This window comes from Sapajus apella, unplaced genomic scaffold (assembly GCF_009761245.1).
Source record: "Sapajus apella isolate SASKATOON/1434 unplaced genomic scaffold, GSC_monkey_1.0 scaffold6, whole genome shotgun sequence".
In the NCBI taxonomy this organism is placed as follows: domain Eukaryota; kingdom Metazoa; phylum Chordata; class Mammalia; order Primates; family Cebidae; genus Sapajus; species Sapajus apella.
In genome coordinates this window covers 1,899,422-1,910,795 of record NW_022436946.1, presented here as the reverse complement: position 1 = coordinate 1,910,795, position 11,374 = coordinate 1,899,422, and the positions used below count along the sequence as shown (strand labels likewise).

At 46.3% G+C, this 11,374-nt stretch overlaps 1 protein-coding gene across 6 annotated transcripts in view; it reads left to right on the top strand.

Annotated features, from left to right (window-relative positions):
• The window catches only part of SASH1 (SAM and SH3 domain containing 1), a 1,049,232-nt gene that overhangs the window by 837,274 nt on the left and 200,584 nt on the right, over positions 1-11,374 (top strand). The window contains exon 1 of one of the 6 annotated variants that reach the window (XM_032274339.1): positions 4,969-5,856. The exons of 4 other annotated variants lie outside the window; for them this stretch is intronic. In XM_032274339.1, the coding sequence (XP_032130230.1) occupies positions 5,713-5,856 (144 nt within the window). In that variant the 5' untranslated portion in view covers positions 4,969-5,712. Of the gene's footprint in view, positions 1-4,968; positions 5,857-11,374 lie in introns of those variants that run through there. One more of the 6 variants, XM_032274343.1, reaches the window with a different exon arrangement.

The following is an 11,374-nucleotide window of genomic DNA, read 5'->3' as shown; positions in this document are numbered from 1 at the left end:
CAGCCTCCTGAGTAGCTGGGATTACAGGCATGCGCCACCATGCCCAGCCAATTTTTTGTAGTTTTAGTAGAGACGGGGTTTCACCATGTTGACCAGGATGGTCTCGATCTCTTGACCTCGTGATCCACCCGCCTCGGCCTCCCAAAGTGCTGGGATTACAGGCTTGAGCCACCGCGCCCGGCCTATAGTTGTATTTTTAACAGAAACGGGGTATCACCATGTTGACCAGGCTGGTCTCAGACTCCTGACCTCAGGTGATCTGCCTACCTCGGCCTCCCAGAGTGCTAGGATTACAGGCATGAGCCACTGAGCCCTGAAGCTGTATCTTTACTGCTGCTAAAGAGGTAAATGGAGGCACAATAAATATTTTTAAAGAATTTATTTGAACAAACAACATTTCATGGACTTGACAGCTCTAAACCAGAAGTGGTTCAGGAATGCCACCAAGGGAATCTAGGGGGAGGCTTTTATAGGATGGATACAGAAGAAAGCAAAGAAAAGACAAAGAACAACATAATTCAGTAAATAAAAGTTAGAATGTATTATTTAGACAAGATACAGATGTGGAGTAAGGCCACAGGCCTCCAATTTGGGTTAGGGTAGGGGTGCAGGGATTGTTAAACACAAATTGTGTGGTCTGAATAATCAGCTGAAGCCAGCAGGTGAACTGGCCTGACAGACACCAAAGGAAGCCCTGAATTCTGAAGCAGTGTTGTACCCAAGACAATCAAAGAAATGGGTGATCTGGAGAGCTCATGCCAGCCAGCCTTACTCTGCTAGCAGAAAAGATGTGCCATGTTATAGCAGATCCCCCACAGCTGCAGAATATTCAGAATTTGTTAAACTGCCAAGCTTAGCATTTCAAGGACCAGGTTTTTGTTGTTTTTTTTTTTTTGAGACGGAGTTTCGCTCTTGTTACCCAGGCTGGTGCAATGGCGCGATCTTGGCTCACTGCAACCTCCGCCTCCTGGGTTCAGGCAATTCTCCTGCCTCAGCCTCCTGAGTAGCTGGGATTACAGGCACGTGCCACCATGCCCAGCTAACGTTTTTGTATTTTTAGTAGAGACGGGGTTTCACCGTGTTGACCAGGATGGTCTCGATCTCTTGACCTCGTGATCCACCCGCCTCGGCCTCCCAAAGTGCTGGGATTACAGGCTTGAGCCACCGCGCCCGGCCTTCTTTCTTTCTTTTTTTAAGACAAGGTTTCACCATGTTGGTCAGGCTGGTCTTGAACGCCCAACCTCAGGTGATCCGCCCGCCTTGGCCTCCAAAGTGCTAGGATTACAGGCGTGAGCCACCGCGTTCGGCCAAATTTTCAATAAATAACACTGAGATTGCTACACTGTCAGTATTCTCAATGAATGCATTTTGATAGTTTTGAATCATTTGTGACAATAAATGTTTATTATGAGCCACAGAATTGATTGTATAATTAACTTTTGGGTTTCTACAGGAAGTCTAGAAAAATCTTCTTCTGGCTGGGTGCAGTGGCTCATGCCTGTAATCCCAGCAATTTGGGAGGCTGAGGCAGGCAGGTCACGAGGTCAGGAGTTTGAGACCAGTTAACATAGTGAAACCCCAACTCTACTAAAAATACAAAAATTAGCCAGGTGTGGTGGTACATGCCTGTAGTCCCAGCTCAGGAGGCTGAGGCAGGAGAATCGCTTGAACCCGGGCAGCAGAGGTTGCAGTGAGCTGAGATCACGCCACTCCAGCCTGGGTGACAGAGCAAGACTCTGTCTCCAAAAGAGAGAGAGAGAGAGAGAAAGAGAAAGTCCCTGAAGGAACTTTTAGAAGAAAGGAGTGACATTAACTAAAACAGAAAAGAGTTAATCTTGGGAGCAGTAATCAGATTATGTTAACACATGGAAATTGGTAAGTAAAGAGTAGCTGGGACTACAGGACAGGTGCATGCTGCCATGCCCAGCTAATGTTTGTATTTTTAGTGAAGATAGGGTTTCACCGTGTCGGCCAGGCTGCCCTCAAACTCCTGACCTCAGGTGATCCTTCTGCTTTGGCCTCCCAAAGTGCTGGGATTATAGGCATGAGCAACCATGCCCAACCTAAAATTTCATATTCTATTCACAGGTATCAATATCTCTGAACACATTATCTGGTTTCCCTATCCATTGATTAAGAAGCACCTGGAGGCCGGGCGCGGTGGCTCAAGCCTGTAATTCCAGCACTTTGGGAGGCAAAGGCGGGTGGATCACGAGGTCAAGAGATCGAGACCATCCTGGTCAACATGGTGAAACCCCGTCTCTACTAAAAATACAAAAAATTAGCTGGGCATGGTGGTGCGTGCCTGTAATCCCAGCTACTCAGGAGGCTGAGGCAGGACAATTGCCTGAACCTAGGAGGCGGAGGTTGCGGTGAGCCGAGATCGCGCCATTGCACTCCAGCCTGGGTAACATGAGTGAAACTCCGTCTCAAAAAAAAAAAAAAAAAAGTAGCACCTGAAAAAAAGCTTAAATATCTAGAATAGGTTGATTTCTATAAGAGCCAAAATGCTGGCTAAGCTTATGTGTATGTATATATATATATGTGTGTATACAAATATATATATATATATGTGTGTATACATGTGTGTATACACACATATATATATATATGTTTTGTTTGTTTGTTTTTTGAGACGGAGTTTCACTCATGTTACCCAGGCTGGAGTGCAATGGCGCGATCTCGGCTCACTGCAACCTCCGCCTCCTGGGTTCAGGCAAGTCTCCTGCCTCAGCCTCCTGAGTAGCTGGGATTACAGGCACGCACCACCATGCCCAGCTAATTTTTTGTATTTTTAGTAGAGACGGGGTTTCACCATGTTGACCAGGATTGTCTCAATCTCTTGACCTCGTGATCCACCCGCCTCGGCCTCCCAAAGTGCTGGGATTACAGGCTTGAGCCACCGCGCCCGGCCTTGTTTGTTTTTTTTGAGATGGAGTCTCGCTCTGTTGCCAGGCTGGAGTGCTATGGCAAGATCTCTGCTCACTGCAACAACTGACTCCCTGGTTCAAGCGATTCTCCTGCCTCAGCCTCCCGAGTAGCTGCTATTACAGGCACGAGTTACCACACCCAACTAGTTTTTGTATTTTTAGTAGATAGGGAATTTTACTATGTTGGCTAAGATGGTCCATCCGCCTTGGCCTCCCAAAGTGCTGGGATTACAGGCGCGAGCCACTGCACCCGGCCTGAAATACTTAAATATACCAATACCGTCAACTGTAGAGGCTATTTATCTTTTCCTATCATTTACTTATATTTATCTCTTTATAGAAATGACAATTTAAAAAATGACAACTAAAAAAAAAACCTCATCAGCTTTAAGTGAATTTATTTGGATTCACAGTAACACAGAGCACAAGGGAGCCTTGAAAACCCATGTGGCCTAACTCCGGTATCAGCCTAGGAGAGCACAAGAGCTGGCTGTATTGATTGATAGTTTAGTGCTCTTTCTGCTTCAACACAATGTCTCAATGCTATCAAAAAGAAATTTCATAATTCTTTTGATTTTCTTTCGAAAACATTGTCATCAGGGACTGTAAACCGTAGTTCATCCCCAGCTCCTGAGGAGACCAAGGAGGGGAGATCTCTAGAGAACAGGAGTTTGAGGCCAGTTGGGCAACAGCAAGAGATCCTATCTCTACCAACAAAAAAAACAAAAAAAACAAAAAAAACAAAAATGGTCTGGTTCAGTGGTGTGCCTATAGTCCCAGCTACTCAGGAGGCTGAGGTGAGGGTTGCTTGAGCCCAGGAGTGCAAGGCTGCAGTGAGCTATGATTGCACCACTGCACTGCAGCCTGGGCGACAGAGCAGGACCCTGTCTCTAAAACAGTTTTTTAAACACAGATTTTTTTCTTTTCTTTCTTTCTTTCTTTTTTTTTGGAGGCAGTCTTCCTCTGTTACCCAGGCTGGAGTGCAGTGGCAGGATCTCACTGCAACCTTTGCCTCCTGGGTTCAAGCAATTCTTGTGCCTCAGCCTCCTGAGTAGCTGGGATTACAGGCATGCCCCAACACTCTTGCTTATTATTATTATTTTTTTTTATATAGAGAGGGAAGGGGGTGGTTGTGTTGACCACGCTGGTCTCAAATCCTGGCGTCACGTGATTCACCCGCCTCGGCCTCTCAAAGTGCTGGGATTAAGGCACGAGCCGCACCCACCAAAAACACACAAAATTTATCAGGGATTGGGCTTATAAATTTAGTTACGTTTGAAAATATTTTTACATTTTGAACTTTCCTGTAAGGATTATTCACCCATTGCATTGATTGGTGCTCCTAGCTCTTAATGCTTTAGCAAGGGGAATTCAAGGACATGCTCTTATCTCCTTTCTTTTAAGTGGGCTCAGAAGGAAAAACAAAACAAAAACCACAAGCAACAAGAAACGGGGAAAACATGCAAGGGCTCTCTCCCTGGGGCATCTCACTTTTTTTTTTTTTTTTTAAACCACAAGGCCCTAACAGAGGGGCAAACTAACTATTTCAAAAGTGATCAATCACCAAATCGAATGTGACGTGCATTGTCACTTTCCAAGGAAAATTCTGAGTGGTTTTGAAAGATAGAATCACAAAAGGGAAAATCACCTCTCCAGCGCTAGTTCCCTTGTAAAACAAGTCCTGGAGCTTCCCCTTGGAAAAACACACACAGGGCCCCACGTGTGTGTAGGCTGAGTGGCTACACGATCATTTGAATTTAGTTTTGAAAATAGCCTTTCCCTGTGTCCTTACTGTAAAGGAATAATTAAGACCCAAAGCGCATTTCCCCTAATTAGCCGAAAGCCCTAGCAATGCATGGCATTGTAGGCACTCAGGAGCCAAAATGCCCCCACTCATAAAAAAATGATCCAAACAATGGCTCGTGCCCAAGCTTTCACACTCCTTTTGCAGAGAAGCCTTGGCTGGCAGTGGCAGGGTTGTAATTCCTTGGGTCGCTTGACTTCACGAGGGGCGAGGCGGGGATTGTAACGACACGGACTATTTGTGAAGCCTTTGGGCGGGAGTCGCTTAAAGATTAACTTTGTCGGGTTTCTGTGACCAAAAAGCGTTTCCCCGTGAATAGCGTGATTGGAAACTTGTGCGGGCCGAGACCGCGGCGCGGCTGCTCTTTCAACAGGCGATTTGTTCTCCTGTCCGAGGCTCATTTCCATGCAAAGAGCCTGACATCAGAGCACCTTTTGTTGCTAAACGCTTTCTTTAGCCTCGAGGGGAGAGAGTCATGTGGAGCTGGAAGAGCTCATTTTGAAGAGAGGGGTCCCGGGGAGCTCCCTCCGAGATCCAGAGCGCCGCGGTCACCCCTGCAGGGTCCTGCCCGGACTTGTTGCAAGGCCCGAGTCGCGTGCCTTCGTTAGCTGGTCCCCGTCACAGGAAGAAACGCCTCTGTCGTGGGTTTAATTGCTTCGGGGCCGAGCGAATTCCCCGCCGTAAAACTCAGTGGTGCGGACTTTGCCTCCTGCTACCCTGTTGCTGCGCCGAGCGGGGTGGGAAAGTTTCTGGAGTTGTCAGTCGCGCAGTCCGCGGCCACCTAGAGCAGAGGTGCCGGCGCCTGCGAGGGGCCCCCGCGGGGTGGCCGGGGCCGCCGGGGCATGAGGCGCGGGGGCGCGGCTCGGGCTCGGTGACGCCGCGGGCGGGCGGGGACCCGGCTTCGGGCCGGCAGCGTGCGGGTGCGGGGCGAGGGCGCCGCGGGGACCCGGACGCACGGCCCGCGCGCGGGACACGGCCATGGAGGACGCGGGAGCAGCTGGCCCCGGGCCCGAGCCAGAGGCCGAGCCTGAGCCCGCGCCGGAGCCGGAACCGGAGCCCGAGCCCGGCGCTGGCACGTCCGAGGCGTTCTCCCGACTCTGGACCGACGTGATGGGCATCCTGGTGAGTTACCTGGGGAGGGGGCGGCGCAGGAAGCGCGGTTCGCGGCTGCCGCTCGGAAGCCGGGGGCTCCCTTCTCGCCCACCCACTGGGCAGCCCACTCCGCAGAGGCGTCCTTCTCTGGCTCTGGTTATTTGGTGGGGGGGTGGTTAAATATACACGGTATAGAGTTTCAAACCCTAATTAAAAAATAACCAGTCACAGGTCCCCTCAAAAGGTATTTTTTAAACAATCGGGCGTGATATTTCACAGTTTACTCTGGGACACCTGCTGAGATGTTGGTGTGGAAAAGGCAAGAAAGAGGCCTTCAAAGAGTAGATGTAAATAAATATTGGGTTGATGCTGGATGAGGGAAAAGGCTGATGTTACTGATGTTTATCTCTTCACCATTTGTTGTGTGACCATGAGAGGCAAAACAAACATTTCCTTACTTAGAACTGCCAAAATGTTCGCCTACTGTTTGCAGTTTTTCGGTTTGTGCAGTTACAGGATATATATATTTTTATATGTTTCGGGCTAAAACAATAGGACTTATTTTGCTAAGTCTGTGCTGTCATGTATTTTGAATGTCCAGTGACTAAAACCGCCCATGGATTTGGCATAGTTTCTGGGAAGCAGTTCATCTGTATGGAGGATGAAGTTTTAACCTGCTCGGAGTTGAATACCTTAGGGAATTAATAGATTTGCTTTGGCGGAGCTCTGGTTATTCAGGTAGACTGGAATCGGATGGGTAAGGGTTATTACTGTCAGACATCTTAATCCACACATAGAAGACAACTTCAGTTTAAAGACTTGGAAGTTGCCAGATGTGCAGATTATCGGAAGAGCCTCTGGATTTGTTTGTTTGTTTTTAAAGACGGAGTCTCACTTTGTCTCTCAGACGGAAGTGCCCTGGTGCAATCTCAGCCCACTGCAACCTCTGCCTCCCAGGTTCAAGCAGTTCTGCCTCAGCCTCCCAAGTAGCTGGGACTACAGGCGCACGCCACCACGCCCGGCGAATTTTTGTATTTTTAGTAGAGACGGGGTTTCACCTTGTTGTCCAGGATGGTCTCTATCTCCTGACCTCGTGATCCCCCCGGCTCGGCCTCCCAAAGTGCTAGGATTACAGGTGTGAGCCACCGTGTCTGGCCAAGATCTTGTATTTTTCCAATGGGAAGAGATGGAGTGAAAGAAGTTCTTTGGGGATGATAAACTGTATACAGTTTTTAGCACAGTGATTAAACTCTTGGGTGTTGAAGTAAGTTATTTGAGGTCAAATATCAGCTCTCCAACTGACTGTTTACATGATCTTGGCCAAGTTATTCAACTTCTCTGATCCTCAGTTTCATCACCTGAAAGTTGAAGAAAAGAAGACTTGCTTCTTGGGGTTTCTGAGATTTAGAAGGGTTGACGTGTGCATCACGTACTCAGCAGACTGTCTAGTTTATAGTAGAGACTCAGTAAATGTAGCTGTCTTTCACGTTGTTTGTTCCTGCAAACAGTCTTGTGTCTCTTCCTTCTAGACATCCTAAAGGCCCAGTTACTCCATTTTCAGGTGACTGTTGGTATTTATGATTCTTACTATACAGAGAACCAGGGAGGGTTGGCTAAAGATTTCCATCTTCGGGCCAGGCGTGGTGGCTCACGCCTCTAATCCAAGCACTTTGGAGGCCAAGGCGGGCGGATCACCTGAGGTCGGAAGTTCAAGACCAGCCTGACCAACATGGTGACACCCTGTCTCTACTAAAAAAATACAAAAATTAGCCAGGCATGGTGGCTTGTGCCTGTAATTCCAGCTACTCGGGAGACTGAGGCATGAGAATCTCTTGAACCCAGGAGGCGGAGGTTACAGCGGCAAGCCGAGATTGCACCATTCTAGCCTGGGTGACAAGAGCGAAACTCTGTTTCAAAAAAAAAAAAGTTCATTTTCTCTTCTCGCTCTCCAGTATTTAAAATTGTATATAAATATGCATACAATGTACATTTACATACTATGTAAATATATGATATATCTAAATTTAACATATATTTTAGATGTAAATGTTTTATTTTTGCATTTTTCTGAACTTTACAGATGAATATGATCCTTCGTCGAAGTTCCAGAAAACCCAATAGACATTTTAAAGTTGTGGTGATAGACTATTTTGTTGTTGTTGTTGTTTTGAGACAGAATTTCACTCTTGTTGCCCAGGCTGGAGTGCAATGGTTTGATCTCAGCTCCCTCCGCCTCCTGGCTTCAAGCAATTCTCCTGCCTTAGCCTCCTGAGTAGCTGGGGTTACAGGCATGTGCTACCACGCCTGGCTAATTTTGTATTTTTAGTAGAGATGGGGTTTCTCCATGTTGGTCAGTCTGGTCTCAAACTCCTGACCTCAGGTGATCCTCCCGCCTCAGCCTCCCAAAGTGCTGGGATTACAGAGTGAGCTACCGCGCCTGGCCATATACTGTTTTTAAATTATCTTATTTCTTGCCTAAATCCAGCTCTAAGTTTTCAGTCACTGAGGAAATTGGTTTGATAATATCCCATTGTATCCCTTACTCTAGGGCGTTGGGCTGAGGGTGGAGAGGGTCAGGGGCCTGCCGAAATGAAAGTTGGGCTAAGGGTACTTTTGGGGAAGAGGGTTGGCAGGTGGCATTTTCTGCAGATTTGCTCTCCCTTCCCTGGCAGATTCTAGCACTGTTGGGTCAGAGTGTTCTTTGGCTGAGTTAAAAGATGGGGTGGGGCTTCAGAAGCTCAAACCTGCTATTGAAAGGGCATATGCAGGAGCAAAGAAAATATGTACTTCTGCTAATCATTCAGTGTCAGGCTGGGAAGAATGTAAACCTTATCCCAGACAGCTTGTGTCTGCTCATGTTTTTCTCTTGTTTATCTGGGGTAAACGAGCATGGAGATTGTTTCTTAGTAAAATTCAAGGAAGGCATGGCTTACTGCTCCTTTGTAGAGGTCCTATAGGGAGACATCAGGCTAAAAGGGAGGGAAAGCTGTCATCCAAGTGTTTATAAATACTGCATCTTTGGGGAAATACATCAAGACACAAAATTGACAGTTTATTCTCGATGAAACAAAAGACATCATTTCTTTCCCTTTTTATTTAAAATATGAAATTTCGAAGTCATCTTATCAGTCTAGACAGGTGAAGTGACTTGGCCAGTGTGGCCTATACCTTGTTAGTGACAATGTTAGACCTGTCTCTAGTCACTAGCCCCACCAGTAGGGATCCTGATGTCATGAGGCTCTGCAGTTAACTGTCTCAGATGAACTCAGTAGAAATGTAATTCAGTACACTTAGAAATCCTGTGTGTTTTAGGTAAAATGTGATTTATAAGATTCTTTTTCCATACTGAACTTGAGGAGAGGCGTGGCAGTGGGGAAAGTATACATCTGAACGTTTTCCTTAACAGATTTCAGGCACAATTCTACTTTACTTTTTCAGATTTTTCTACTTGTGGAAATCAAACCACACAGCCTATCAATGCTGTGTGTGGAAACTTGACGAAACTCACAGCTTAGTAGGTAAAACCGTTTTTAGGTGAATGAGCAGTACTTTACTGAGCAGTTGTCCTCCAGGGATTTTGTTGGTTACAACCCAGTGAAAGTATTGCCCCAGAGTCACGGATCTCCGTAAATACAGGATGGTTGTTTGAGTTCATTAGGACACATTTTGCATTTAGATTAATTCAGTCCATGCACAGTTAAGCACCAAATAGTTGCTTTCAGATAATTGTTAACAAAGTGCTCATTTAGAAAAGAAATAATAGTATAATTTACAGCATGAAAATGTTTGAGCAGTGCTAGAATAAATAAATGCTAATAAGTGAATATATAAATGGATATAGAACTAAGAGAAAACAAGCTTGCAAAAAAGAAAAAAAATTACTAGACTGTGAGTGCCTGGAGGGCAGGGTCAGTGTCTTACTCATTTTTCTATCTCCAGTACACCTGACTTAACTGGGTGCTGAGAACAAGGCTTTGTTGAATGAAAAAGGGGAGGGGGAAAGTGTGTATTTCTTAAATGCAAGAGTCACATCAAAACATTGTTCTGTCAAGACTCATGTGCCTGCTGTGATATGATGGGGTGCATTTATAAAGATGTGAATAAATTCTGCTGTGGCTGAAACTACATTTTGACCAGTTTCATCAGGCAAATTAAAATCCTGGTGCTTCCACTGGAAACTGTTATGGTAAACTGCAACGTGTTTGTAAGCCCTGAGCTCTTACACCTTGGCATTCTTGTGAAATGTGCCATTCTGTCCACTAACACTACAACATTTAGTCACCCCAGGTTTTCAAAGCATTTCACCTTTCCCTGTGACCTGCGTAGACAGATGTGCAAAACTGAGTTAGAATCCTGTGGAATTTTACTCGTTTTTCTTTACTCCATAGTTGGCAGGCACAGCATTCCTTTTCTTTGGTAGGGGAGGGTAGTTGTTTTCAAGAGCAGGAATTGCTAAGATTGGTAGATACCGTTAGGTGTGGTAGATCCTTTTTTTCAGGACTGATTTGTCCATTTGGTAAATTGTGATGGTTCTTCAGCTTCTGCCTCCAGGATTTGAGGCCTTCTAAGGTGAAGCCCAGCCTTTAAATCTACTTGCTGACTGGGAAGGGGGTTAATAAGTGCCTATTGTTTGCAGGATCCTGCAAGATGCACCTCCCCCAAACCTGAAATTTCCTCTGTTTTTGCCCTGTTTCTAGAATTTACACCCATTTCCCAGCATGCCTAGAAAGTATCCATTGTGTAGAGATACTGCGAACCCTCCCCTACTCTGATTCCTGTGAAAGCTACAGAAAGCCAGGCATCAGTCCGCAGAACTGTTATCTTCATTCTATCTTACTGTTTACTCCACTCCTAAAAAATTAACAAGAAAACCCTTAAAACAAGCAAAACGTGTCCCTCCTTTGTGGGGGAGGGGGAGATGTTAGTGAGATCCTGAGGGGGCTTTTAAAATGCTAACTTCTTTGAAAGCAGTTAATTTACATATTCTCTTGGGAGTTGTGCCTATCAGCTAATGACTTACTTTTATGGCTTAGAATTTCAGAGTCAAGCCCATTTCAAATATTCTGACTTCATCTTAATTTTATGATGTTCCTTTTAGCCAGCTGAAGAAAGCCTTGTGGACTTTCTACATGGAGGAGTTGCAGGGTTATGTAGCGGAAGGGACTGAAGCGCCCTTGGAAATGCACCCGAGGGTTTGGAGGGCGCCTGGGTGTGAAGACTTGCTCCAGAAAACAGAGGGGGCAGAACTCAGGCATCTGGATGTTCATTTCTTTGCCAAAGACTAAGTCAGCCGGGCGCGGTGGCTCAAGCCTGTAATCCCAGCACTTTGGGAGGCCGAGGCGGGTGGATCACGAGGTCAAGAGATCGAGACCATCCTGATCAACATGGTGAAACCCCGTCTCTACTAAAAAAATACAAAAAATTAGCTGGGCATGGTGGTGTGTGCCTGTAATCCCAGCTACTCAGGAGGCTGAGGCAGGAGAATTGCCTGAACCCAGGCTGGAGTGCAATGTCGCGATCTCGGCTCACCGCAACCTCCGCCTCCTGG